Raw genomic sequence first — 24,983 nt, 5'->3', positions numbered from 1 at the left:
CTCCAAAAACACTGCAGATGGTGATTGCAGCCATGAAGTTAAAAGATGCTTACTCCTTGGAAGGAAAGTCATGACCAACCTAGATAGCATATTGAAAAGCAGAGACATTACTTTGCCAACAAAGGTCCGTCTGGTCAAGGCTATGGTTTTTCCAGTGGTCATGTATGGATGTGAAAGTTGGACTGTAAAGAAAGCTGATCGCTGAAGAATTGATGCTTTTGAACTGTGGTGTTGGAGAAGACTCTTGAGAGTCCCTTGGACTGCAAGAAGATCCAACCAATCCATTCTAAAGGAGATCAGCCCTGGGATTTCTTTGGAAGGAATGATGCTGAAGCTGAAGCTCCAGTGCTTTGGCCACCTCATGCGAAGAGCTGACTCATTGGAAAAAACTCAGATTCTGGGAGGGATTGGGGGCAGGAGGAGAAGGGGACGACGGAGGATGAGATGGCTGGATGGCATCACCGACTCGATGGACAAGAGTTTGGATGAACTCCGGGAGTTGGTGATGGACAGGGAGGCCTGGCGTGCTGTGATTCATGGGGTCGCAAAGAGTCAGACACGACTGAGCGACTGAACTGAATTGAAGAGCCCCTGATTGAAAAGTGAAACTCGCTCAGTTGTGTCAACTCTTTGCAGCCCCATGAACTACACAGTCCATGGAGTGGGTAGCCTATCTCTTCTTGGGGGATTTTCCTGACCCAGGAATTGAACCAGGGTCTCCTGCATTGCAGGAAGATTCTTTACTAACTGACTATCAGGGAAGCCCCAAAACTCCTGATTTCGGTAAAGCCTTCCCATTTCACATGGACTTCATCCAATTATCACAACATCACTTAGTGACAAGTGCTAAGAGCACTTATACAAGGAACGAGAGGTTGGGAGACAAAAGCTAACATTTTTGAAGCAAAACTCACGAAATTTTAGAGGGCATAAAGATCGACTACCCCAAATTCTTACTTCATTGATCTCAAGGTAAGGCATTGGGGAAGTTCAGACTCAGTCTCAAGTCACCTCTTAAATTTAGTTGAGGACCTACACTATCCAGACTGTCTAAAAAGATTCCTGGCCTGGATAGAATATTGGGGCTTTACACAGCAGGAAAGATAGGAGGGATCCGTGTCTGGAGAAGAGGAGAAAAAAAGCAGGAAGAGAAAAAGAGGTGGCTGTCAAGTTCTGTGTTCTTCCTAATTGTGTCCTAAGCTCCATGACAGTCTGTGTCATTAGAATTCTAGTCTTCCATATTAGCAGAAGGCAAGTTAAGATAATCAGAACTGGGTCCATATTAGCAGAAGCCAAGTTAAGATAATCAAAACTGGGTTGGAAGGCTACTAACCTCAACTTCCCCTAACCCGGCTCCATCTCTCTACTTCAACAGACCAAGTGAACTTCAGCTTATGGCTCTTTAACGACCCATACACACACACACCACCACCGCCGCCCCCAACTTTCTACCCCTGGAAAAGGAAAGTCAAAAGGAGAATGCAATGCAAATATAGGAGTTTTCCTATTTCCATGAAATTTTCAGCCGGTTCCCCAGTATCTACTGTACGGGAAAGCGAGAGCCATTTAGGGTATAGTACTAGCCTCAGTCTTGTTTCCTTCCTTTCCTTTGCTATTACAATCTTTCGCTCTGATTTCAGTAAGGCACTCCCCTTCTGCAGGAGTTCTGGTTCTGCAGAAGCTGTCTCACTCCAGAGACACTTTTGTAGGAAGGAGGAACATGTTTTTAAACCAGGAAGAGCGTGAGAACTCTGGGTGAGACTGGGGTAGAGTTATACAGGGTGTGTGTGGGTGTGTGGGTGTGTATGTGTGTGGGGGGGTCGCCTCCACAGTCTCCAGGTTTTGGAGTTCGGCCCTGGCGCAGACTACAAGTCCCAGAAACCCCCGCAGTGACCCGGTGCGCCACCGATCCTTCCCCTCACTCTTCCAGACAGTTGAGATAAAGGTTCCATTCAGGGCCCGCTGCGGGTTGGTTTGTTTTGAACGGCGGTGACGGAGGCTGGGAGCCCGGCCGACTGCAGGCGGGGGCGTCAGGAGGCGGATTCCAGCCGTCTTAAGCACGGGGGCGCGGGAGGAGGGGAGCCGGGCCTGAGGGCCGGGAACCGAACGGCGGAGACAGAGCAGGCTGAGGCGATGGAGGGCGACGGGGTGCCGTGGGGCAGCGAGCCGGAGTCGGGTCCCGGCCCGGGAGGCGGCGGAGTGATCCGCGAGCTGTGCCGGGGCTTTGGTCGCTACCGCCGCTACCTGGGGCGCCTGCGGCAGAACCTGCGCGACACGCAGAAGTTCTTCCGCGACCTCAGGGGCTCGCAGCCCCGCGGCTGTCCCTCCTCCCCTGCGGAGGGCGGCGAGGCCGGGCGCGGCCCTGCCGGCGATGTCGCCGCGACCGGGCTGCCGGCGGGTAAGGAGGGCAAGCGGTGACAGAGACGGGGCCGGAGAGGCGAGCCCGGGGGGCGGGCCGCGCCCCTGCCCCAGAGAAACAGGCCCGGGAAGAGGCGGAAAGTGGGAGGAGGGCGGCGTGGCCGGGCCGGGGCCCGGCGGACCGGCTCTCTGAGGTGCCGTGGGAAGGCGTCTCGGGTGGGGGAGGGGGCGCCGGGGACCGGCCGGCGGGGCCGGGGGCGAGGGGTGCCCGAGGCGGGGTTTCAGGAGCGGGCTCGGAGGGACCGGCGGCCGGGGCGGGAGCTGGGGGCCCCCGTTTGGAGGCTGCAGAGGTGGCGCCTAGGAAAGTTACTCTAAGTTCGGAGGTAAGCAGTTGTGCTTAGAGTCCCAGTTCAGGGATGGTGGAGTGGGCGGGGGGGCGGGGGGGTGGATGCAGGATGGGCGGTAGGCAGGGACCCTCAGTACCCAAGGAGGCCAGGGGACTGTAGTGGAGGTTGTGTGTGTCCGCTGTGTGTGCGCGTATGTGTGCATGCTTGATTTTGTATGTGAAATATACATCAATCATGAGGCAACTCTGAAGAAGTAAGGAATATAACTCTAAATGAGGCTGGAATCGCTAAAAGGATATCTTATGTCTGCCACGGTATTTCCAGAGATGGCGGCTTGCGCTTATGGTAAAGTTAGAGAGGGGAAGGATCTCTCTCTTTTTTTTTGTCTTGAAACTTGACTTGATTCTCTCTGGCATGTGTTAGAGACCTTAAAGCACTTAAAATCGTGCAGCGTCTTTGATCTTGCCTAATTTCTTGCTTCCTCTTAAACTGCTCTTAGTGGGAACAGGAGGGTTTGTTAACCACTTGGTCTAATTAGGAAATAACAGGTTGGATGGGAGAAAGGACTGGCGTCCCATGTATTTAGATATATTGGGATAACACAGCAAAGAGTCAGTGGATTTCATTCAGTGATTCTCCAGCGAAAATGTGTGCTAAAACTAAAGTAAAAAACATCTATCCCACAGATTGATTGAGTAGGTCTAGTGGGTGGGTCCTAAGAATCTAAACGCAAGCCATCCCAAAGGGATTCTGATGCAGGTGGGCCACAAACACTTTCAGAAACACTGATTTAGAGGCTGACAGCAAATTTGAATATCAGGTGTAGAATGCGTTGAGTTCTTAAACTCTTCAGAGTTTCTGTGTCAGGCCCTGTGTTTCCAAAGTTGCATGTTTAATATCCTAAATTTGTCTGAGACTCCAAAAATGGTGATAAAAATCAGATTCTGATTAATGATATTTCACGTAATTGGCCTGAATGTAGATAAAAGCTTTTATTTATCTCATAGGATACGTGGGAGGAGAGGGATGACTAGCTTTTCTGAAGTTGTGGTTTTGACATCTGCCCATCGATTTGCTGTGGTAAAATGGACGCATAAAGGGGATTGATTTCTGTGAAGCTATTAAAAAACTGATTTGGGTGAGAAGGGCCGATGTTTTCAGAGATGAGCCCCAGAATGGGTACTTTCACCCTCTTCCTCAGCAGTGCTTGCCAGAAACTTTCCCTGCTCAGTTTTTCTTTTATCTTAAAAAACCCTCTATTGCTGTAATTTTACAGCAACTGTTTATTTTAGAATTACTATTGAAAAAAAAGAGTAGATTCACCTCAGAGAGATGGAGGTTTTCAAGGCACATTGGTTGGCTCTTGTTTTCATTCTTTAAACGCCAACTTAAGAAATGCAAATGCACCTTTGTATTTTGCCTCGTTGGCTTTTCTAGTTGACTGCATCATGAACTCATCTTTGCGTATTTAACTCTGTACACCCTCTGGAGTCTGTTCATCCAAAGTAAAAAGTAGGGAAGCGTACAGATGACAGGACAGGGAGCCTTTTGACTTTGTTCCATAAAGTGCTTCCATTAGTTTAGAGTGGAGAGTTTTATCTTTGGAGGTGAAAAGGAGAAAGTAGAGAGGTGGCACCTACTATGTATATTTTGGGGGATCTGATTTTCCCTGCTGTTTAAATGATTGTGTTAGAAAGTAGAAGCCATTCCTTAAACGACAACTAGTTCTTGTTCTCTCCCTTTACAGACCATCTCTTTACAAGGTCATGTTCGTTCAAAGATTCTCCACTTTCTTCTGATTAATAGGAACTTGAAATGTCAAGGAAAGGAACACTCCTTGCTTAACCTCATAAACCTCCTGAAAGTTTTAATTGTTTCTGAATGGAAGTGTCTTCTGGGTTGGAATGTAGTATGGTATTTGAGCAATTGAAGATCAGAGACTAAATTTTCGTTATTTCACTTTTAATCACAAAAGAGATGGGGAGAACCCCCCAAATAATTCTTCCTTCTTAATTTTGACAGTTTTTAATTCACTGGGGCAGTGTAAAGAGCATATAACGTATATATACTTGATGTTTTAGAAGTTGAAAAGTAGGTAGAATAAAACTGAAATGAGAGTTGCTTAGCCTGTACAGGAAAAACTGAATTATAAATTGCTTTGATTCAGTTCCTCCTTTAAAAAAAAAAAAGCTTTCTTTTTTGTTTATTTGTTTTTGACTGCACTGGGTCTTCATGGTGATGCCCGGGCCTCTGGTTGCGGCGGCTTCTTGTGTTGTGGAGCACGGGCTCTAGGGCACTCGGACTTCAGTGGTTGCGGCACCTGGGCTCGGTTGTGATGCACGGGCTTAGTTGTCCCATGGCAGGTGGAGTCTTTCCAGGCCAGGAATTGAACCCTAGCATTGGCAGGTGGATTCTTAACCACTGGGCCAACAGGGAAGTCCCAGCTCCTCTTTTCTTCCCAAATCATTGGCCTTCTTTTCACTTAACTATGGGGGCTGAGAGCCTGTCTGTTGATTTAGCTCTGTAACAGGGGGTTCAAAGGTAGTGAGATAAAGGCTTTGAGCACTTCTGAAGATAGGCAGAGTGGAGTATTACAAAGTAGCAGAGGGAGAAGTATTTTTCTTATTTTCTGGTCCAGCAGAGTTCCAAGCTATTGCAGTGTATCATAAACCTCTGGATTTTAAGAAGTTGCAATGACTCGAATATATTTAGTTGGAATGCTCTAGTCTGTGCTATATCCTTTCCTCCTGGTTCTGGTCCTTACTGAGTGACCTTATTGTGATTTGCCACAATGTTCTCATCTGAACATGGGGATTATAATAATAGTAGTTGCCTCTGGGGTTGTTGGGAGTTAATATATGTGCTTAGAACAGTACCTGGGAAGGTGCTGTGTAAGTATTAGCTATTAAAGATGGGCACAATAAGGGAGAGAAATGGTATGGACCTAACAGAAGCAGAAGATACTAAGAAGAGGTGGCAAGGATACACAGAAGAACTATTCAAAAAAAATCTTCATGACACAGATAACCACGATGGTGTGATCACCCACCTAGAGCCAGATATCCTGGAATGTGAAGTCAAGTGGGCCTTAGGAAGCATCACTACGAACAAAGCTAGTGGAGGTGATGGAATTCCAGTTGAGCTCTTTCAAATCCTGAAGGATGATGCTGTGAAAGTGCTGCACTCAATATGCCAGCAAATTTGGAAAACTCAGCAGTGGCCACAGGACTGGAAAAGGTCAGTTTTCATTCCAGTCCCAAAGAAACGCAGTGCCAAAGAATGTTCGAACTACCGCACAGTTGCACTCATCTCACACACTAGTAAAGTAATGCTTAAAATTCTCCAAGCCAGACTTTAACAGTACATGAACTGTGATCTTCCAGATGTTTAAGCTGGATTTAGAAAAGTCAGAGGAACCAGAGATCAAATTGCCAATATTTTTTGGATCATAGAAACAGCAAAAGAGTTCCAGAAAAACATCTGCTTTATTGGTTATGGCCAAAACCTTTGACTCTGCAGTTCACAACAAACTATGGAAAATTCTTAAAGAGATGGGAATACCTGCCTCCTGAGAAATCTGTATGCAGGTCAAGAAGCAACAGTTAGAACTGGACATGGAACAATAGACTGATTCCAGATTGGGAAATAAGTATGTCGAGGCTCTATATTGTCATCCTGTTTGTTTAACTTATATGCAGAGTACATCATGAGAAACGCTGGGCTGGAGGAAGCACAAGCTGGAATCAAGATTGCTGAGAGAAATATTAATAACCTCATATATACACAGATGACAGCACCCTTATGACAGAAAGTGAAGAGAAACTAAAGAGCGTCTTCATGAAAGTGAAAGAGGAGAGTGAAAAAACTGGCTTAAAACTCAACATTCAGAAAACTAAGATTATGGCATCCAGTCCCATCACTCCATGGAAAATAGATGGGGAAACAATGGAAACAGTGACAGACTTTATTTTCTTGGGCTCCAAAATCACTGCAGATGGTGAGTGCAGCCATGAAATTAAAAGACACTTGCTCCTTGGAAGAAAAGCAATGACCAACCTAGACAGCATATTAAAAAGCAGAGACATTACTTTGCCGACAAAGGTACGTCTAGTCAAAGCTATGGTTTTTCCGATAGTAATGTATAGACGTGAAAGTTGGACCATAAAGGCTCAGCACCAAAGAATTGATGCTTTTGAACTGTGGTGCTGGAGAAGACTCTTGAGAGTCCCTTGGACAGCAAGGAGACCCAACCAGTCAGTCCTAAAGGAAATCAGTCCTGAATATTCATTGAAAGGACTGATGCTGAAGCTGAAACTCCAGTACTTTGGCCACCTGATGCAAAGAACTGACTCATTGGAAAAGACCCTGATGCTGGGAAAGATTGAAGGCAGAAGGATAAAGGGACGACAGAGGATGAGATGGTTGGATGGCATCAGTGACTCAATGGACATGAGTTTGAGCAAGCTCTGGGAGTTTGTGCTGGACAGGGAAGCCTGGCGTGGTGCAGTCCATGGGATCACAAAGAGTCAGACAAGACTGAGCAACCGAAGTGAACTGATTATTAGTCAATAAACATTTGAGTATCTGGTATGGGAGATAAAGAGTCTAATAAAAACATTGACCTTGGCTTTGGATTAGTGGAGATCAGTCTTCCCATTCTATATTTTTCTGTTAAGAAGGATAAAAATTATAATTATCAATACTGTGCACCTGTTTGTTTATGTTGAATGAGGACAAAAAGGACTAAGAAAATCTGAACTTGTTCCTCTAGAAAGGTATAATCTTATCACAACCATGTGCAACATATAAAGTGGAAAAATAGCAGAAAGCTAAAGTTAGATTATAAGCCTTTTAAGTGAGTTACAATTCTTAGGCTGTTATAGCTTTTTGCCTTTGGTTCGTGAACAGCTTTGTTTCTGTAGCATCGTTCACCCTCCTTTGGTCACATCTGATGTAAACTGGCTGCCACAATTGAAAGAGAAAAGCATAGTGTACCTATTGATTTAAGAAAAGCTTTTCTTAAGAAACAAAGTTGTTTGTAGTAATTTGTATTGATCTATTTGGAAGAGCTGCCTCAGCATTTCAACATAAGCTTAGCAGAGGTGGTGCTGTAAATGTGATTCTTAGTTATATTACCTTAAATGAAGAAAACCCCATTTCCCCAAGTATATCTAAAACTTTCGCTTTCTTTGTTTTCTTCTGGCATGGAGGCAATATATAGTAGTCAAAAGTTTCAACCATGGTGGTTTTTTGGTTTAACCAATGGGGGAAAAGAAAGAGTAGTCAACTGGGACTTCCCTGGTGGTCCAGTGGTTGGGCTTCCTCTATTTCATTGCAGGGGGTAGGGGTTAGATCCCTGGTTGGGAACTAAGATCCCGTATGCTATGTGGCAGCACCGAAAAAAAAAAAAAGGTAGTCAAAAGCAAGCACAGGCATTTGAATCAGATCTGAGTTCCTCTTCTAGTTCAGCCTTTTATTAACTGTGGGACTTAGGGCAAATTACTCCATGGATGGAGGAGCCTGGTGGGCTACAGTCCATGGGGTCACGAAGAGTCAGACACGACTGAGCGACTGAGCGACTTTATTAACTGTGGGACTTAGGGCAAATTACTTAACCTATTACGGGCTTCCCTGGTGGCTCAGATGGTAAAGAATCTGTCTGAAATGTGGGAGACATGGGTTCCTGGGTCGGGAAGATCCCCTGGAGAAGAAAATGGCAACCCACTCCAGTATCCTTGCCTGGAGAATTCCCATGGACAGAGGAGCCCGGTGGGCGCTACAGTCCATGGGGTGGAAAAGAGTGGGACATGACTGAGTGACTAAGCATAGCACTTAACCTATTGGATTCTTGGTTTCTTCATATGTCACATGGGAGTAATACAGAATGCCACATCTATTTGAAACATCCAGAACAAGAAAATTTGTAAAGACAGAAAGTAGATTAATGATTTTGCCAGGGGATGAGGAGTAACTGCTAATGGGTATGGGATTACTTCCTAGGGAATAAAAATGTTTTGGAATTAGATAGTGGTCATGATTGTACAACTTTGTTAATGTGCTAGAATTTTATGGTATGTAAATTTTATCTAAATAAGCAAATAGAATGGGAATGATAATGTCTACCTCACAAAGTTGTGACATTTAGAGATCATATAAAGCACATGGCACAGGCGTATAGTTAGCACTAAACACGCGATGTTTGAGTGTGTGTGTGTGTGTATGTACGTACTTGGTGAACATTAGATTAGGAAGTTGACACATGGGGACTGAGGGGAGAATAAGAGGAACAGCAGGAAAGAATGAGGGACAGAACAGTTTTGAGCTGAAGCCAGATTTAGGCCCAGGTCTCTAAGCTCTCAGTTCAGTTCTGCAGCTCCCCTCTTGTTCTTTCCTGCTCTGCCCATGAGACTATAAAATGCACCCTTGCATAGGAGAGATTTTGTTACAAGTGAGTCATAACCCAGGCTCTGTAGCTTGCCATGAAACGGTATTTTACTTCAGTGGGAGATTTTATCTGATTGAGTATAGTGTGACATTACCTACTTAAGCTTCTTATTCCAGTTTCCAGTTCCTTTTCCCCTTCCTAATCTTCTTTGCTAGGATAATCTATTTTCCATGGAATGGGGTAGCCCACTACTAAAAAGGCTTGGATAATTCTGCCTGCTCTTGAAAGAAAAGATATTATTACCTTTAAGATGGTTATCATTTGCAACATGCTTAGTTTAGTCTTAAAAGTCATTTCTGATTTCAGTATGGTTAGTTCTTCAGCCTTGTGAGTAGCATTTAAATAAAGAATGGGTTTAAAATAAAAATTAGTTCTGGTTTTAAAATTTTATTTTGCTCTGTCCACTTTCCAGCATCAGCATTTCTTTCTCCATGCCTCTCTGTCTCACTAGGTTAAGGCAACAAAGAATCTTCCTGCAATAAATGCACTTCTCTAAAGCAGTCTTTTGAAAATAGAGCCTCAAAAAATATGTATTGAAGTAAATTTCACCTTAAACCTATTGCTCAGTTCCTATAGGCTCTAGACATATAGATCATGCTTGTATTTATTTATTTGTATAATAACTATGAATATATTTGTCTTATCTCACCTGTTACATTGTGAATTCTTAATGGTAAAGATGTGTTTAAAAAAAAAAAAAAAGATGTGTTTTATTCATCTTTATTGTATCCCTGCAATGCCTACCGTAGTACATAACAGACAAATTAGTATCTGTTAAATCGTTTCCATGTCTGGTAGATTATTGGAATGATGTGTTTTTCCACTTCAGAAGGACATTTTTCCTCCATGAAAGATACACTATTTTGTATATTTGCTCACATTTTCCTGTCTGGTCCCTAAAAAAGAGCAATAATAAGCATTTGATAGATGAGTAGTTAGGCTAGAGCTGCCAGTATCCCAAAGAATGAGTTTCATGTCCCAAATAATTAGTTGCATGCAATATCAGAGCTTCACCATGATATAGGAAATAAATCCTTAGTATTCATTCCCTCGGCAAATCTATATTAATGCCTAACTCGGTACTGGGTTCAGGACACTCAATAGTGAAGCACCGTCCAAGTAACTGATATTTTTATTTTTAAGTTGAGGTTATGAAAGAAAGAAGGGTTAGCGTTTCATTGTGTATCCTCTGAAGGATTTCTTACACATTGGGATTTCCCGCTTAACCATTAGTCTTTGAGGGCATAAGGATAATGCATATGAGAAGTTCTAAGATTAAATGGTATTGACAAAAACAGGAGTTGAGATGCTTCACTAACTTTGTGACAGTACAGGAGAATTAACCCCAGTGTATCTTTGATGGAATAACTATAATTGTCTTGTTTGCATGGTTCAGAAGAAGAATGCATTCATGAAGGTTGTGGTTAGAGTGTCTTTCATCTTCATCAGAGCTTACTCACAGGGGAACCAATGTGAAGAGTGTGAGGTGTGTGGGTGGATGTGGTTTTTTCTCTAACAGTTTTAAGATCTGAGGTGAACTCGCTGTTTACTTTTTGTAGGAAAATAGTTCACGTCTAGGGATGGTCCAGGGAATTTGAAAGGCATCATTCATATTAAAATAACAAGAGTGTAGAGTCCTTGAGAAAGATACAGCTTTTCCTTTATGACTCTCAGATGTCTGGAGTCTCCTGTAGGATTTTTAGTCTAAGCATAGGCCACCCCATGCTTGAAAATTGACTGCATTCTTTGCCAAGTGGGGAGTCTGGTAATCTTAGGGATCCTGGAACTTGATACTTTAATAGGACAGATGTAGCAGTGATTGAGATAAGTGCTCCCTTGCTTAAATCAGCCTCTATGAGGAAGTCTCCTCCTAATATTCCTCCAAAAGATTGAAGGCAGGAGGAAAAGGGGGCGACAGAGGATGAGATGTTTGGATGTCATCACCAACTCAGCATGAGTTTGAGAAAGCTCCGGGAGTTGGTGATGGACAGGGGAGCCTGGCGTGCTGCAGTCCATGGGGTCGCAAAGAGTCGGACACAACTGAGCGACTGGACTGCGCTGAAGATTCCTCCAAAGGCCACACGAAAACTCCATGAAGGAAGGTTGGTCAAAGCATGGGGACTCCGAATTCGCCGTGGGCCCCTGGTTGAATTGCGCGTGATGTGCGGTGCCTTCTTTTGTGGTGTTTAGTAGGCAATGTGAGTGGTTTGGATGTATCACCAGCCTGGGGGTGCCATGTGGCTGTGGGAACCTTTTGACCACAAGCCTTTGAAGTTGGGCTTAATAATGTGTTTCTGTTCCCTGGGGTGGTGTTCTCTGGGCAGGAAGATGGGGAGTAGAACTTGAGGGATTGTTTTGTTTTTCACTTGTTTTATATAAGGCATCAAAACTATCCCAAAGAATAATGAAGCTTATGTATTCATAAAAGCCTTTGATTGTTTAAAAAAAAAAAAACTCTTAAAAAATGCTTTTATCACTTTTATTTTACTCAGATATAAAAAAAGGTCTAATTTTAGCTTCATCAGATTAAAACTTGAGTGTGTTATTTATGCCAGACAGTTTTTACCCTTTCTGGGTCATATAATGGAAGAGAATTACATTTCCCAGGATTGTTTTGGTGAGGCCAAATTTTCCAAACTAGAGAGACTTAAGGCCATATCATAAGAGCAAGTAGGTAGTGAGACTAATTTGAGTAAAAGCTTTGTGTTTATTCAAATTAGAGGGAGAGTAACTGAACCAATATGGAGTTTACTTTTTAGGAATAGTCTATATGATACACTCTACCAGTAACTTTTAATGGGAGCTTCCCTGGTGGCTCAAGATGGTAGAGAATTTGTCTGCAATGCAGGAGACCCAGGTTTGATCCCTGGGTTGGGAGATCCTCTGGAGAAGAGAATGGTACCCTCTGCAGTATTCTCGCCTGGAGAATTCCATGAACAGAGGAGCCTGGTGGGCTTCAGTCCATGGGGTCACAGAGAGTCAGACACGACTGAGCAACGAACACATATGTAACTGTTAGTATTACGGAAATACGTAGGGGCAAGGAAGGAAGGAAGAGCATGGGGGAGCAGCTAGTAGGAGAGAAACCATTCTTTTGACATGTAAGAACTCCCCTGGGAAGACCTATTTCAGTTTCTCCTGATTGAAGAATTGTGCTCCTCTTCTGGCTCTTACTCCATGAAGAGAAGTGGAGAAGTTCTGCTACTGCAACTTGGAGACATGGCTTGTTAGTCTAAGATAAAAGTAGTCTGTTGGCATATGATACCAAGGAGGCCGGAGCTGCACTGGAGGTGTGTTCCCTACTGCTGAGTAATCAGAAGGCCACTGCAGGCAGTGCAAGCTGGAGCTGCCTCTGGAGGCTTCTAGTTCAGTTAACTGGGTGGTTATAGGTTACTTTCATCAAAGTGGGCTTCCCTGGTAGCTCAGATGGTAGAGTGTCTGCCTGCAGTGCGGGAGACCTGGGTTCGATCCCCAGGTCAGGAACATCCCCTGGAAAAGGAAATGGCAACCCACTCCAGTACTCTTGCCTGGAAAATTCCATGGATGGAGGAGCCTGGTAGGTTACAGTCCATGGAGTCGCAAAGAGTCGGACACGACTGAGCAACTTCGGTGGTTCATCAGAGTATCCTGTCCTGGAGTGGGTATTTTGTCTGCCCCTGCTTGGTCTTAAAGACTCGGGTTCTAAATCTGATCCTGAACTTAGATACTTACTTAGATGAGAGCCTTGGACTTCCCAGACTCACAACTGGCATCAGTAAACCATCCCTGGGAGATTGTGGAGACAGGAAGTAATGTACAGGGCAGAAGTGGGGACAGTGAGGAAACTTCTTGTTTCAAGTCTGCTGTTTCTGTATATAATGGACTTTCTCCTGCTGGGTTTTTTTTGACGAGTAGAATTCTGTCTCTCAATCTCTTTTCTCTGAGATCCAGACCTGGATATATTTTGCTGGTTATCCTTTTGGCTTATTTTTTTAATTATTTTGGAATAATTTCAAGTTTATGTAAATGTCACCAGAACTACTACAAAGAGCTCTCATACCCTTGCCATGCAGGCTCCCCAGTTGTTAAGATTTTACTGCATTTGCCCCATCACCCAGTCTCTCTCTGTCTATTATATGTATATATTTTTGTGAACCTTGTGAAAATGAGCTCTTGATAGGTAGATAGCTCTTATCTCCTCTGAACACTTCCAGTGTACATTTCTCCCAAAGAAGGACATGCTTTTACATATTAGCATTTGCTATTGTTCAGCTGTTTGGTTGTGTCCCACTCTTTGCGACCCCATGGACTGAAGCACTCCAAGCTTCCCTGTCCTTCAGTATTTCCCAGAGTTTGCTCAAACTCACGTCCATTGAGTCGATAAAGCTATCCAACCGTCTCATCTTCTCTCACCCTCTTCTCTTGCCTCAATCTTTCCCAGCATCAGGGTCTTTTCCAGTGAGTAGGCTTTTCACATCAGGTGGCCAAAGTTTTGGAGCTTCAGCTTCAGCATCAGTCCTTCCAATGAATATTCAGGATTAATTTCCTTTAGGATTGACTGGGTTTGATCTCCTTGCTGTCCAAGGAACTCTCAAGAGTCTTCTCCAATGCAATTCAAAAGCATCAGTTCTTCAGCACTCAGCCTTCTTTATGGTCCAACTTTCACATCCGTACATGACAACTGGAAAAACCATAGCTTTGATTATAGGGACCTTTGTCAGCAAAGTGATATCTCTGCTTTTTAATACTCTTTCTAGGTTTGTTACAGCTTTCCTTCCAAGAAGCAAGTGTCCTTTAATTTCATGGCTGCAGTGATTTTGGAGCTCATGAAAAAATCTTGCATTTTTTCCCCACCTATTTGCTATGAAGTGATGGAACCAGATGCCATGATCTTTGCTTTTTGAATGTTGAGTTTTAAGCCAGCTTTTTCACTCTCCTCTTTCACCTTCGTCAAGAGGCTCTTTAGTTCCTCTTCAGTTTCTGCCATTAGAGTGGTATCATATGCATATTTGAGGTTGTTGATATTTCTCCCAGCTTATCTTGATTCCAGTTTGTGATTCATCGAACCTGGCATTTTGCATGATGTACTCTGCCTATAAGTTAAATAAGCAGAGTGACAATATACAGCCTTGTCGTACTCCTTTCCTAATTTTGAACAAGTCCTTCCTTCCATGTCCTATTCTAACTATTGGTTCCTGACCAGCGTACAGGTTTCTCAGGAAACAGATAAGGTGGTCTGGTATTCCCATCTCTTCAAGAATTTTCCACAGTTTGTTGTGATCCACATAGTCAGAGGCTTTCACTGTGATCCAACGAATGTTGGCAATTTGATCTCTGGTTCCTCTGCCTTTTCTAAATCCAGCTTATATGTCTGGAAGTTTTCGGTTCACGTGCTGCTGAAGCCTAACTTGAAGGATTTTGAGCATAACCTTGTATTTCAGCCTGCAGCTCCCTAAATCAGGAAATCAACAATGAGTCAGTAGTACCATTCAGGGTACAGACCCCATTTAAGTTTTGCCAACTTTTCCAATAATCTCGTTTTCTTTTTTTTTATGTTCAAAAAGTTGGATTTTCTTTTATTTTCATAAATGTGTTAATTTTTATTTTTTTTCCCTTTTTTATTTTTTTATTAAATTTATTTATTTTAATTGGAGGTTAATTACTTTACAATATTGGATTGGTTTTGCCATACATCAACATGAATCCGCCACAGGTGTACACGTGCTCCCCTTCCTGAACCCCCCTCCCACCTCCCTCCCCGTACCATCCCTCTGGGTCATCCCAGTGCACCAGCCCCGAGCATCCTGTATTCTGCATCGAACCTGGACTGGTGATTCGTTTCTTATATGATATTATACATGTTTCAATGCCATTCTCCCAAATTGTCCCACCCTCTCTCTCTCCCACAGAGTCCAAAAGACTGTTCTATACATCTGTGTCTCTTTTGCTGTCTCACATACAGAGTTATCATTACCATCTTTCTAAATTCCATATATATGTGTTAGTATACTGTATTGGTGTTTTTCTTTCTGGCTTACTTCACTCTGTATAATCGGCTCCAGTTTCATTTTTCTTTTTCTTTTTTATCCAGGATCCTGTCCAGGAGCACGTTGCATTTAGCTGTTAATGTCTCTTCAGACTCACTGTGGACAGTCTTTTGGCCTTCCCTGGTATTTATATCTTTGACAGGTTTAAAGAGCAGGCTTTACATTCTATGGGGTGACCCTTAGCCTGGATTGAGCTGTTCCGTGAGTAAACTCAGGTCACGAGCTCTCAGCAGGATCAGGCACAGAAATGATGTGATGTATAGTCATTACCCAGGGGTGCATGATGTCTATCATCCACCGTTTTTAGATGTTAAACTTGATATCTGGTCATGTCAGTGCCCTTTACATTTCTTTATCTTCAAGTCACTGTTCTTCCTTCTCCAGTTGCTTAGTCTTTTGTGGGAAGGTGTTCTAAGATTTCAGTGATAATCTTGCTCCTGAAGGTGCCTCCTACTACTGGACCTGGCGTCCATTGACAACCCACTTGCCTCAGTTGAAGGAAATGGCAGTCCATGCCAGTACTCTTGCCTGGAAAGTTCCATGGACAGAGGAGCCTGTTGGGCTCCAGTCTGTGGGGTTGCAAAGAGTGGACACGACCGAGCCCAGGCCGTACACCCCTGCCTCAGTGGTGGTGTTTGACATGTTTAACATGACCTGGCCTGTGTTTCCTCTGTGTGTCTTAGTGTTTGGGATGGAAGAGCTTTCCTTTGCCACTGTTTGTTTATTGTTTATACCAATGTGGACTTCTGAAATTTTTCAATGGACTTTAATTTCTTATTATTATTTAACAAATGTTTTCATGCGTAAATTGTCCCCAGTCTGGTCAGTAAGCCCTGCTTTGGGCTGGTTCCTGTGTCTCTGTAACACATTCCCACCATTGGATCATTCTTAGTGGTTCGTAGCTGAGAGATGCTGCCTTCCCTCAGTGAAGTGTGGGGTTGGCTTCCTAGGGAGCTGCTTCTGCCTCTGCATCCCATGAATCACAGTTCCAGCTGCCTTTCTGCTCCCTCTGCAGCGTGGCCAGCCTCAGGAGCACTTTCTCCTGGAATGGAGCTTGTCAGCAGGCTGCTGAGTGCGCTCTCTGGGCTTCGTGTAGCTCCCAGGAGATCCAAGTCTTCGGCCGGGCGGTGGGGGGTGTTGCGTCCCTCTCAGTCTGTTTTTAATTGGGGTCCTGCAGCTACTAAGTTGTGTTTGACCCCACATAGGGAGAAAGTGTGGTGTAGGGGAGGGGTGTAGCGGGGAAGGAATTTCTCCTCTACCCTCTTATCTCCACCTGGGCCTAAGAATTAAACTGACATTAAACAGATAAGCAGGAGAAGAGCGTAAATACACTGTTAAATCTTATCTGTAGGTGGGAGTCCTCAGAAAAAAATGAAGACCCAAAGAAGCAGAGTTGTGCTTTTATATACTGAAATTGGACAAAGAGAAGTAAATTACGAGAGGTGACAAGACAAAGGGGCTTGGGCTAGGGCAGTTAATGGTGGGAAAGTAACTAGGAAGACACTGGTTAGTTTAACAAGACTTATTTGTACAGACTTTTCTTGACCTCGACTCCGATAATAAGAATGTTGCTTTCCTCTGTTATAGGGAGGACATCTTCCCAGTGAGGATTTTATTTCTGGCTTTCAGGAAGATAAAAGGGAGGTCAGAGTGCCCTTCTCATACCTGCTGTTTGTTCGGTGCCTTTAGCTCAAAATCATCCTTATGCGAAAGAGGCCTTTTGGGGGATGGTATATTCTGCCACCCTTCACAGACATTGTTTACCATGAGGTATTCACCTGGCCCCCTGAGACCTAAAAACAGCTCCTGCTCCGTCCTAAATAAATAGAGAAACATGGCTCCTTTTTTGTTCTGTTTTGCCTTTTAAGTTACTGCTTCCTCTTCTGTAAATGAGGATAGTAACAGTTTGTCTCTGGTAGGATTATGAGCATTAAATGAGCTGAGGCAAATAAAATGATGTACTTAGAAAGGGCTCAGTAAATATTGTGGGGGAGGAAAAATAATTTTCCCTCTACCCTTCTAGATTTTTGTCTTTTATAAAAAGACAGACTAATGAGGGGAAAACGACAGATGTGTACACATAGGAGCTACCCAGGAAAAACTAAGTAACTCCGAAATGGCGCAGGCCAATACCTGAAATACCGTCTCTAGCTAAAGATGAAGCACGCTGGGGTGGGGTGAGGTGAGGTGGGGGAGTCAGTTATCGGTGGTTATCAGGAAAAGCACACTAAACAGGGGTAAGGTTGTTAGGCAGTTTAAAGTGGTTGCCTTCTGCATTGATAAGAGTTTCTAGACATTTCGAGTCTTCCTCCTATTCGTGAAACTGGAGGAATATACCCCTACAAATGGGAGATTTCCCTTTTAAGTATAAATGTCTCTTAGAAAAAGTAACTTCTCAGTTTTCGGAGCTTAACCTGTGTCTGCTAGTTCTTAAAAATAACCTCAAAGTAGTATGTCAAAGAGGCATATTTTGGGATGATATGTTTTGTTCCCCTTCATTATCTGATACAGATAAACAAAATGCATTGCTGCTTAGCTGCTCCTTCTTGTATTTGAAACATTTGTTAACCAAGATAATCTGTATTTAAGAATCATAAAGGGAAAAAAAATGTTCTGGCTTTTAAGACAATTTGCTTTGAATTTTCCTGCAGTCAGAGTCGGCAGGGTTAATGTGTTCCAGCTGAGAGGCCGTGCTGTTACCTTCTGGCAGTCCCATATGCAGATGCCGTTGTATTAATTACAGTAGAAAACATGATTAACTCAAAAGTCCTTAACTGTCAGTGAAGCAGCTGCTTTAGCTCTGAAGCAGGTTTTCTTCCTCCTTCCTCCTGTCGTTCTCCCGTTTTTCATCTCTTTTTTAGAGAACTGCTGAGACTGCCCAGGAGGCCCTCAGAGCCCCCGGCTTGCTCCGTCACCTTTTGATCTGCAGCTGTAGCAGTCCAGGGGAGCTCTCCTAATTAACTTCACGTCTCGTTGAAAAACAACCAGACAACTGCCTGGCCCCCTCAGTTATTTTTCTTTCAACAGTTAAAACCTGATGGAATCCTGGAATTTTGGAACTGGAAAGGATGTTAAAGATGATCTAATCCAGCTCCCTAGTTCACAGATGAGAAATCCGAGGCCGAGAGAAACAAGTGGATTGCCAGAGTCACAGGGCCAGTCGGCGGTGAGGCCCCGGGTCAGAGCGCCGCCCCGCCGGTGCTCTGCCCACCACCCTGCTATGCTCCACGCTCACCAGACCATTTGCCAAGGGGAGCGAGGAGTGGAACCCTCTAGTTTCAGCTTCATTTTTCTCCATGCTCTCGTTCAAATCTTGTAGACACATTGAAGAGCAATGAAAAAAACTAAAGATTAGTGGGAGAAGTGAAGAGCTTGGATAATGATATATTGAAAACCAGATGGAGATATCCATATTGAAGACCTTTTCTCTGTCTAGTAAGTTGCACACACAACCCTAGCAAAGCACCTGGAAACGAAAATTCGAACTGGACTCACTGTCAGCCCCCTCTCCCATTGCACTGGCCGACGGTTGTTTGACTCCAGCGAGTTTATTTATAGTGACCGTTTCTGTCACTGCAGAGATGGAGGTGTGATACTTTGGGTCAGATGAATAATGGGTGTGTCTGCTGTGGTTTTGGCCAGTGCCACATGGTTTACTGGTTTTCCTATAGTCTCCGAGGTGTTGAGATCTCTCCCTTTGGTCCTGAAAAATGGTTGGTTAGTTTTCGTTCTCTGTTACCCACTCACCTGGCAGCAGCAGTAGTCACAAAACTCATTTAGACTCACTGTTGTTACTATGGACCAGCTTTTCTTGTGGGCCCTATGAAGGGTGTTGCTATGAGCTTACTTGGACAGCCACCTGAGCTCTGACTGGAGAGAAAGGAAGTAAGGTGAGAGCGGATCTAGCAGGAGCCCTCGTGCTCAGGCAGAGCCTGGGGGGTAAATCCTGCAGCTGAATGGGGAAGTCCTGTTCTGCTGTCCGCCTCTGCTCTCCATGTTGAGATGAAGGGCGTTTTTAGGAATGACGCTTGCTCCTATACTATTCATGGTCCTGGACTGTTCATCATATTACTGGATTTTTCTGAGTACTTAGTAGAGCCACTTACAGTTTTCTGTAGACAGTTCTCAATGAGCAAACAAATAACAAAACATTTTTTCGTCATTGCGTTGGGTATTGAGGATACAGAGAGAAATACGATGGTTCTTCCTGCCTTTGGTAATTATAAACGTATGACTAGAATAGTCTGAAGAGGTGAGCAAGATTTGCCGTCCCAAAATGTGTCTCTTTGGTATGAGAATTAGTTCAGGCTTGGCTGTTTTAAAGAAACAAAAAGCTCAGCAAGAGTTGTTACCTTCCTCACCTTAACTGCCTAAATGAATTTGTATAGAGGGCCTATCACCGGAGCTAGCTACAGTGTAGTATGAACTCGGTGTCAAAATCTTCTCTATGTCGGGTTGTTTCTGGATGGCCCAGCAAACATTTGTTTACCAAACATTTACTCTTCTGTGAATTGCCTTGTTTCTCTTTGAAGACCCAGCCCCCTGCCCCCTCTCTTTGTTCCAGGATAACGTATGTATCTCATTTAACCTGTCTTTTGAAACTCTCGTGTTCAGATTCCTCATGTGTGTGTAATTAAATTTAAATTTCATTTTCTACTGTTAATCTTTTTCATGTCAATTTAATTCTTAGCCCCAGCCAGAGGAAACTAAAAGGGTAGAGGAAAATTGTTTTTCCTCCTTGACAACTGTAGTAAATTCTGTTTAGTTGTCAGTGAGGTACGGAGGGACTCAGGACTCCCTACTTGCTGAGTTGTCACACACGCAAGGGTCTGTGTCCCCTTGCTTTTAGTTTGTAAGTCAGAAATTAGACCAGTTGTCTGGTGTTTTTCCCTTGTGCTTAATAAATGCCTTGCATAGAGTTGGGCCCTCAGTTAATGTTTTGCTTCTCATCTCTCCCAGGAGAATAGATTTCCGTGTTTCAGTGTCTCGTATTGCTGGTGTGCTGGTGTGCGCTGGTGTGCTTCTGCTGACCAGGTGACGTACTTAACAGGCAGACATGAAAGGAAGAGCGTAATGAAACGCGTAAAGGGGTCTGAGTGAAAGCCAGCTTCTTTAAATCTTTTGCTGCCATTTGTTGGAGAGAAGATTTAAAATAGTTTGTAGCAGGATAGGTAGAGTTGAGGGGCTTCCCTGGTGGCTCAGTCAATAAAGAGACCACTTGCAATGCAGGAAACCTGGGTTTGATCCCTGTGTTGGGAAGATCCCTTGGAGAAGGGATAGGCTACCCACTCCAGTATTCTTGGGCTTCCCTGGTGACTCAGATGGTAAAGAATCTTCCTGCAATGTGGGAGGCCTGGGTTCGATCCCTGGGTTGGGAAGATCCCCTGGATGAGGGCATGGCAGCCCCCTCCAGTATTCTTGCCTGGAGAATCCCATGGACAGAGGAGCCTGGCGGGCTGCAGTCCATGGGGTTGTAGAGTTGGACACGACTGAAGGGACGCATGCAGGTAGAGCCAGAGTGGGACAACCTTTTAAATGAATCTGGCCTCTCTTGTTTCAATTACATAAAATAAATAGCTTAAGAATGGTTTAATGCAGCTCATGGTTACATGACTAAAGCAAATACTGTTTCAGTTGGTGCCACCCTAAATTTTAATGAAGATATATGTATTTAAATGGCTTCAAATACAGATCGGCTTTCTAACAGCCTAAGAACTGTGTGTCTGTGCCTTTCTGAACAAACACGAAGTTGCCTGAATCTTAGACTTGGGCAGGCACTGTCACTGAACAAGTTGGGGAGTGATTGAGTTTGGAATCGGAGAGTTCCAGTCAACAAATTTCTGGTTCCTTTTCCCAATTAGAAGTTCTCATGCTTTAGGAAGCCTTTTTTTTTCTCTTGAGTATTATATGATCTGTTTTGTGGAAGCTTGCAGTATAGATGAGTGTATCCTGGAAAGATATTTCTGAGATAGATCAAATCTTCCTTGATTTGCTTGGATTTTATCCTAACAGGTAGTCCTTTCCCCTTTGTCTTACTTGGGGTCTTGTCTTCCATAAACCGAAAGAATATGATTTGATTAGAGATACTGATCTTAATTAAGCATTCAGTGTTTTAAGAAAACAAATGACTTGGAGCTGGGATGCTGTTACCAGCTATCAGAGAAATGAACCGGAAAAGATTCTATGCTTATGCACACTCAAATAACATTTTATTTCAATGTATGTGTGTTAAAAGACTACACACATTTAGTTACAATAAAATATGTTATAAATAAGGAAAATAAACTGCATGTGGTAGAGTCATTTTAAAGAACCTTTCTGTGTTCGAGTATTAGGTTTTGTGTCACAAGGAAGGTTTTTATTTTGATTTGTGTTCAGTCCTTGCGGGCTTCCGAGGTAGCGCAGTGGTAAAGAATCACCCTCTCAGTGCAGGAGACACAGGAGATGTGGGTTCTATCCCTGGGTTGGAAAGATCCCCTGGAGTAGGAAATGGCGACCCACTCTGGTATTCTTGCCTGGAAAAGTCCATGGCTGAGGAGCCTGACAAGCTACAGTCCATGGTGTCGCAAAGAGTTGTACGTGTCTGAGCATTAACGCACGCGTTCAGTCCTTGGACTCACGTCCCAGTAGCATAGTCTTTTCTGGTTTTGTCAGTTTAATGTCCTTTGATTGAGTCCTTGTAAACTCCTTAGGCTGTCCCTCCACTGATTGAAACCGGGTCAGGAAGGGGAGATTAGGTCACTGCCACGAAATTTCTGGAAAGAAAGAACTGCTCCGGGGGTGAGCCAGAGAGGGGACTCCTGTGTGATATTTGAGAAACTTTTCCTTACTGGGATGTTTTTCTGGTATCTCCTTCCACCAAGAGCTTCCTAGAAGTTTCTTTTCTAGGAGGCTGCCATCTAATGGGATCTCTGTGTCAGTCTCTGTCTGCCCCTCCTCACTCTTCTCTCTGTACTCCTTTCTCCTTCCACCCCCGTCCCTGCCCAGGCCAGCTGAGCTGCATTTCCTTCCCACCCAAGGAAGAGAAGCGCCTCCAGCAGATGGTGGACTGCCTGCCCTGCATCTTGATCCTCGGCCAGGACTGCAGTGTCAAGTGCCAGCTGCTGAACCTGCTCTTGGGGGTGCAGGTGCTTCCCACCAACAAGCTGGGCGGTGAGAACTGTAAGCTTCGGCGCCTCCGCTTCACCTATGGGACTCAGACTCGGGTCAGCCTGGCGCTCCCTGACCGGTACGAACTAGTGCACACGCTGGCTGCTCACCAGGGCACCTGGGAGACCGTCCCTGAGGAGGACCTAGAGGCGCGGGAGGACAGTGAGGATGCTGCCCGCGTTCTAGCCGAACTGGAGGTGACGATGCGCCATGCTCTCTTACAGGTACCGGTCTCGTCCTTACACGGGTGCACTCGTAGGCACCAGTTTCATTGTACCTGAGCTTTCTCAGAAAGTAGTTTGGCAGTGTGTACTGTGGGCTCTGAGCATCAGCAGATAGAGTCAAAGGAACGTGATCTAGGAAGTTGAAAACCAGACAAGGCTGTAGCAGTGCCCATCCCTGCCTCTACTGCTGTGCTGCAAGGCCCTGAGCAGTTTGTCTAATCCCTTTCTAAAACTGAAGAATATGATACTTACATCTCAGCCTGCCTTTACAGAGAGAGGATCAGGGTTAGAAATCCTTTTTCATTTCTTAGCAGGAAGGCGTGGCTAGAATTGTCTCTAGCCATCCCTTTCTAAAAGGAACATATGATTGACATTCTTACGGAATTGAAAACAAGTGAAGAACTTATGAGTTTTTTCTTAGATTTGCCATCAGTTCAGAGAAGGCAGTGGCACCCCACTCCAGTACTCTTGCCTGGAAAATCCCATGGACGGAGGAGCCTGGTAGGCTGCAGTCCATGGGGTCGCTAAGAGTCAGACACGACTGAGCGACTTCACTTTGACTTTTCACTTTCATGCACTGGAGAAGGAAATGGCAACCCATTCCAGTGTTCTTGCCTGGGGAATCCCAGGGACGGGGGAGCCTGGTGGGCTGCTGTCTATGGGGTCGCACAGAGTCAGACATGACTGAAGCGACTTGGCAGCAGCAGCAGCAGCAGCCGTCATTTACTAAGTGAGCCAGGTCACGTCTCCTACTTTCTAAGGGACTTCAGAACATGAGGACAGATCTGGCTCAAATAGAGAGATCCTGTCAACTGAAGAATATGTCTGTTTCTCTCTTGAAGTAAACTCCCGAAGAGGACACAGGTCTTGTGGCATTTCCTAAAAGATAATATTATCTGTCTGGTATTTATAGCTCTACCTAGGAAGGACTTGTCTCATGTGCAAGACTTCCTTTGCTACTGTATAGCTAGGACTAGACTATTTATTAGACCAAAAGGTGACAGGCACAGCATGTGAATGTGTCAGGAGCATGGGGTTGGGCAGAGAAGGTGCCTATGTCAAGGATCAGAAGCTGGCAGGAATAAAAGAAGCAGACATTCTCAGAGAGTTTGTCACCTTGATTAGCTGTGCCAGGAAGGAGGGGCTCGTTTGGCAGGACTTGGAGAACACTTTCTTCTTCGCTTCACCTACTCCTGTTCTGGAAGGTTTGGTCTCTCAGTCAGTGCAGTGAGGCCTTTGATTGTGGCTTTGGCTTGTGATTCTCTGGAGGTAGAAACTGTCATCTCATTTCTTTCCAGAGTCCAGTTGTCTTTTATCTCAATAAATGCTAGAGGGATTTAGTATACAAACCAGCATTTTCTCTCAGCTCAGTTTCACTGGTGGCTTTCCTCTGTGTTCAGACCGAGAGCGTGCACTTCTTAGCTCCAAGACAATGCGAGAGTTCTCGAATGACTCTGGCTGTGACCCTTGTTTATTGACTGAGCCTGCTCAGTTGACTCATAAGCTTTGTAAGTGTATGATCCAAGCACAGTCTATAGTATTCTGTTCTGGTCTAGTTACTTCAGTTTCCAAGAGCTCAGTGGTTTTCAAACTTTTTTAGATTTTAATTCATGCTCAGAAATAGCATTTTATTATTAGGACCGAGTTCATATATACATGTGTGCATTTGGAATAAAGTTCCATGAAACAGTACTTTAACTTCTTGCAAAATACACTGATATTTTCTTCTCTATTCTATTTGACTTCATTTTTTTGAAAAATGATAGCAACCCACTAAATTGTTGATCTGACAATGTATTCTGACCTACAGCTTAAAAAACACTGTTAAATAGCTGAAATGACTGCTCTTGGTTGGGTGGTGATTTTTCCTGTTCTTGAGTTTTAAAAACAGTCTTGGAATGTGAACAAAGCCATCTGTAGGACAGGTGCAGTATTTGATTGATTTCTCTGTGTTCCTTCATTTTGTTGGTTTTGATTTTTAGTGCTCATTTACTTTTGTCCCATGAGCTAAGCTAATAAAGTCACAGAAAAGAAAGTGAGAGCTATTTCCCAAGTGTGTGTATGTGAGTCGCTCAGTCATGTCTGTGTGTGTGTGTGAGTCTCTCAGTCATGTCTGTGTGTGTGTGTGTGTGTGTGTGTGTGTGAGTAGCTCAGTCACGTCTGACTCTTTATGACCCCATAGATTGTAGCCTGCAAGGCTCCTCTGCCCATGAGATTCTCGAGGCAAGAATACTGGAGTGGGTTGCCATTTCCTTCTCCAGGGGATCTTCCCGACCCAGGAATCTAACCCTGGTCTCCTGCATTACAGGCAGATCTTCTACCATCTGAGCCACCAGGGAAGCCATGAGCGCATGTCTTACTGGTGAGAGTTCTCAGCGATGCTCAAGGAATACAGTGTTGTTGTTTAGTCGTTCAGTTGTGTCCAATTCTGGGA

At 44.2% G+C, this 24,983-nt stretch overlaps 1 protein-coding gene across 5 annotated transcripts in view; it reads left to right on the top strand.

Annotated features, from left to right (window-relative positions):
- The first annotated feature begins 1,931 nt into the window (after positions 1-1,931).
- Positions 1,932-24,983, top strand: part of DSTYK (dual serine/threonine and tyrosine protein kinase) — a 59,818-nt gene continuing 36,766 nt past the window's right edge. Inside the window, exons 1-2 of one of the 5 annotated variants that reach the window (XM_059875444.1) lie at positions 1,932-2,398; positions 22,164-22,549. In XM_059875444.1, the coding sequence (XP_059731427.1) occupies positions 2,134-2,398; positions 22,164-22,549 (651 nt within the window). In that variant the 5' untranslated portion in view covers positions 1,932-2,133. 5 annotated transcript variants of the gene reach the window in all.

Source organism: Bos taurus, chromosome 16 (assembly GCF_002263795.3).
Source record: "Bos taurus isolate L1 Dominette 01449 registration number 42190680 breed Hereford chromosome 16, ARS-UCD2.0, whole genome shotgun sequence".
NCBI lineage: Eukaryota > Metazoa > Chordata > Mammalia > Artiodactyla > Bovidae > Bos > Bos taurus.
This window is presented reverse-complemented; position numbering and strand designations above follow the sequence as displayed.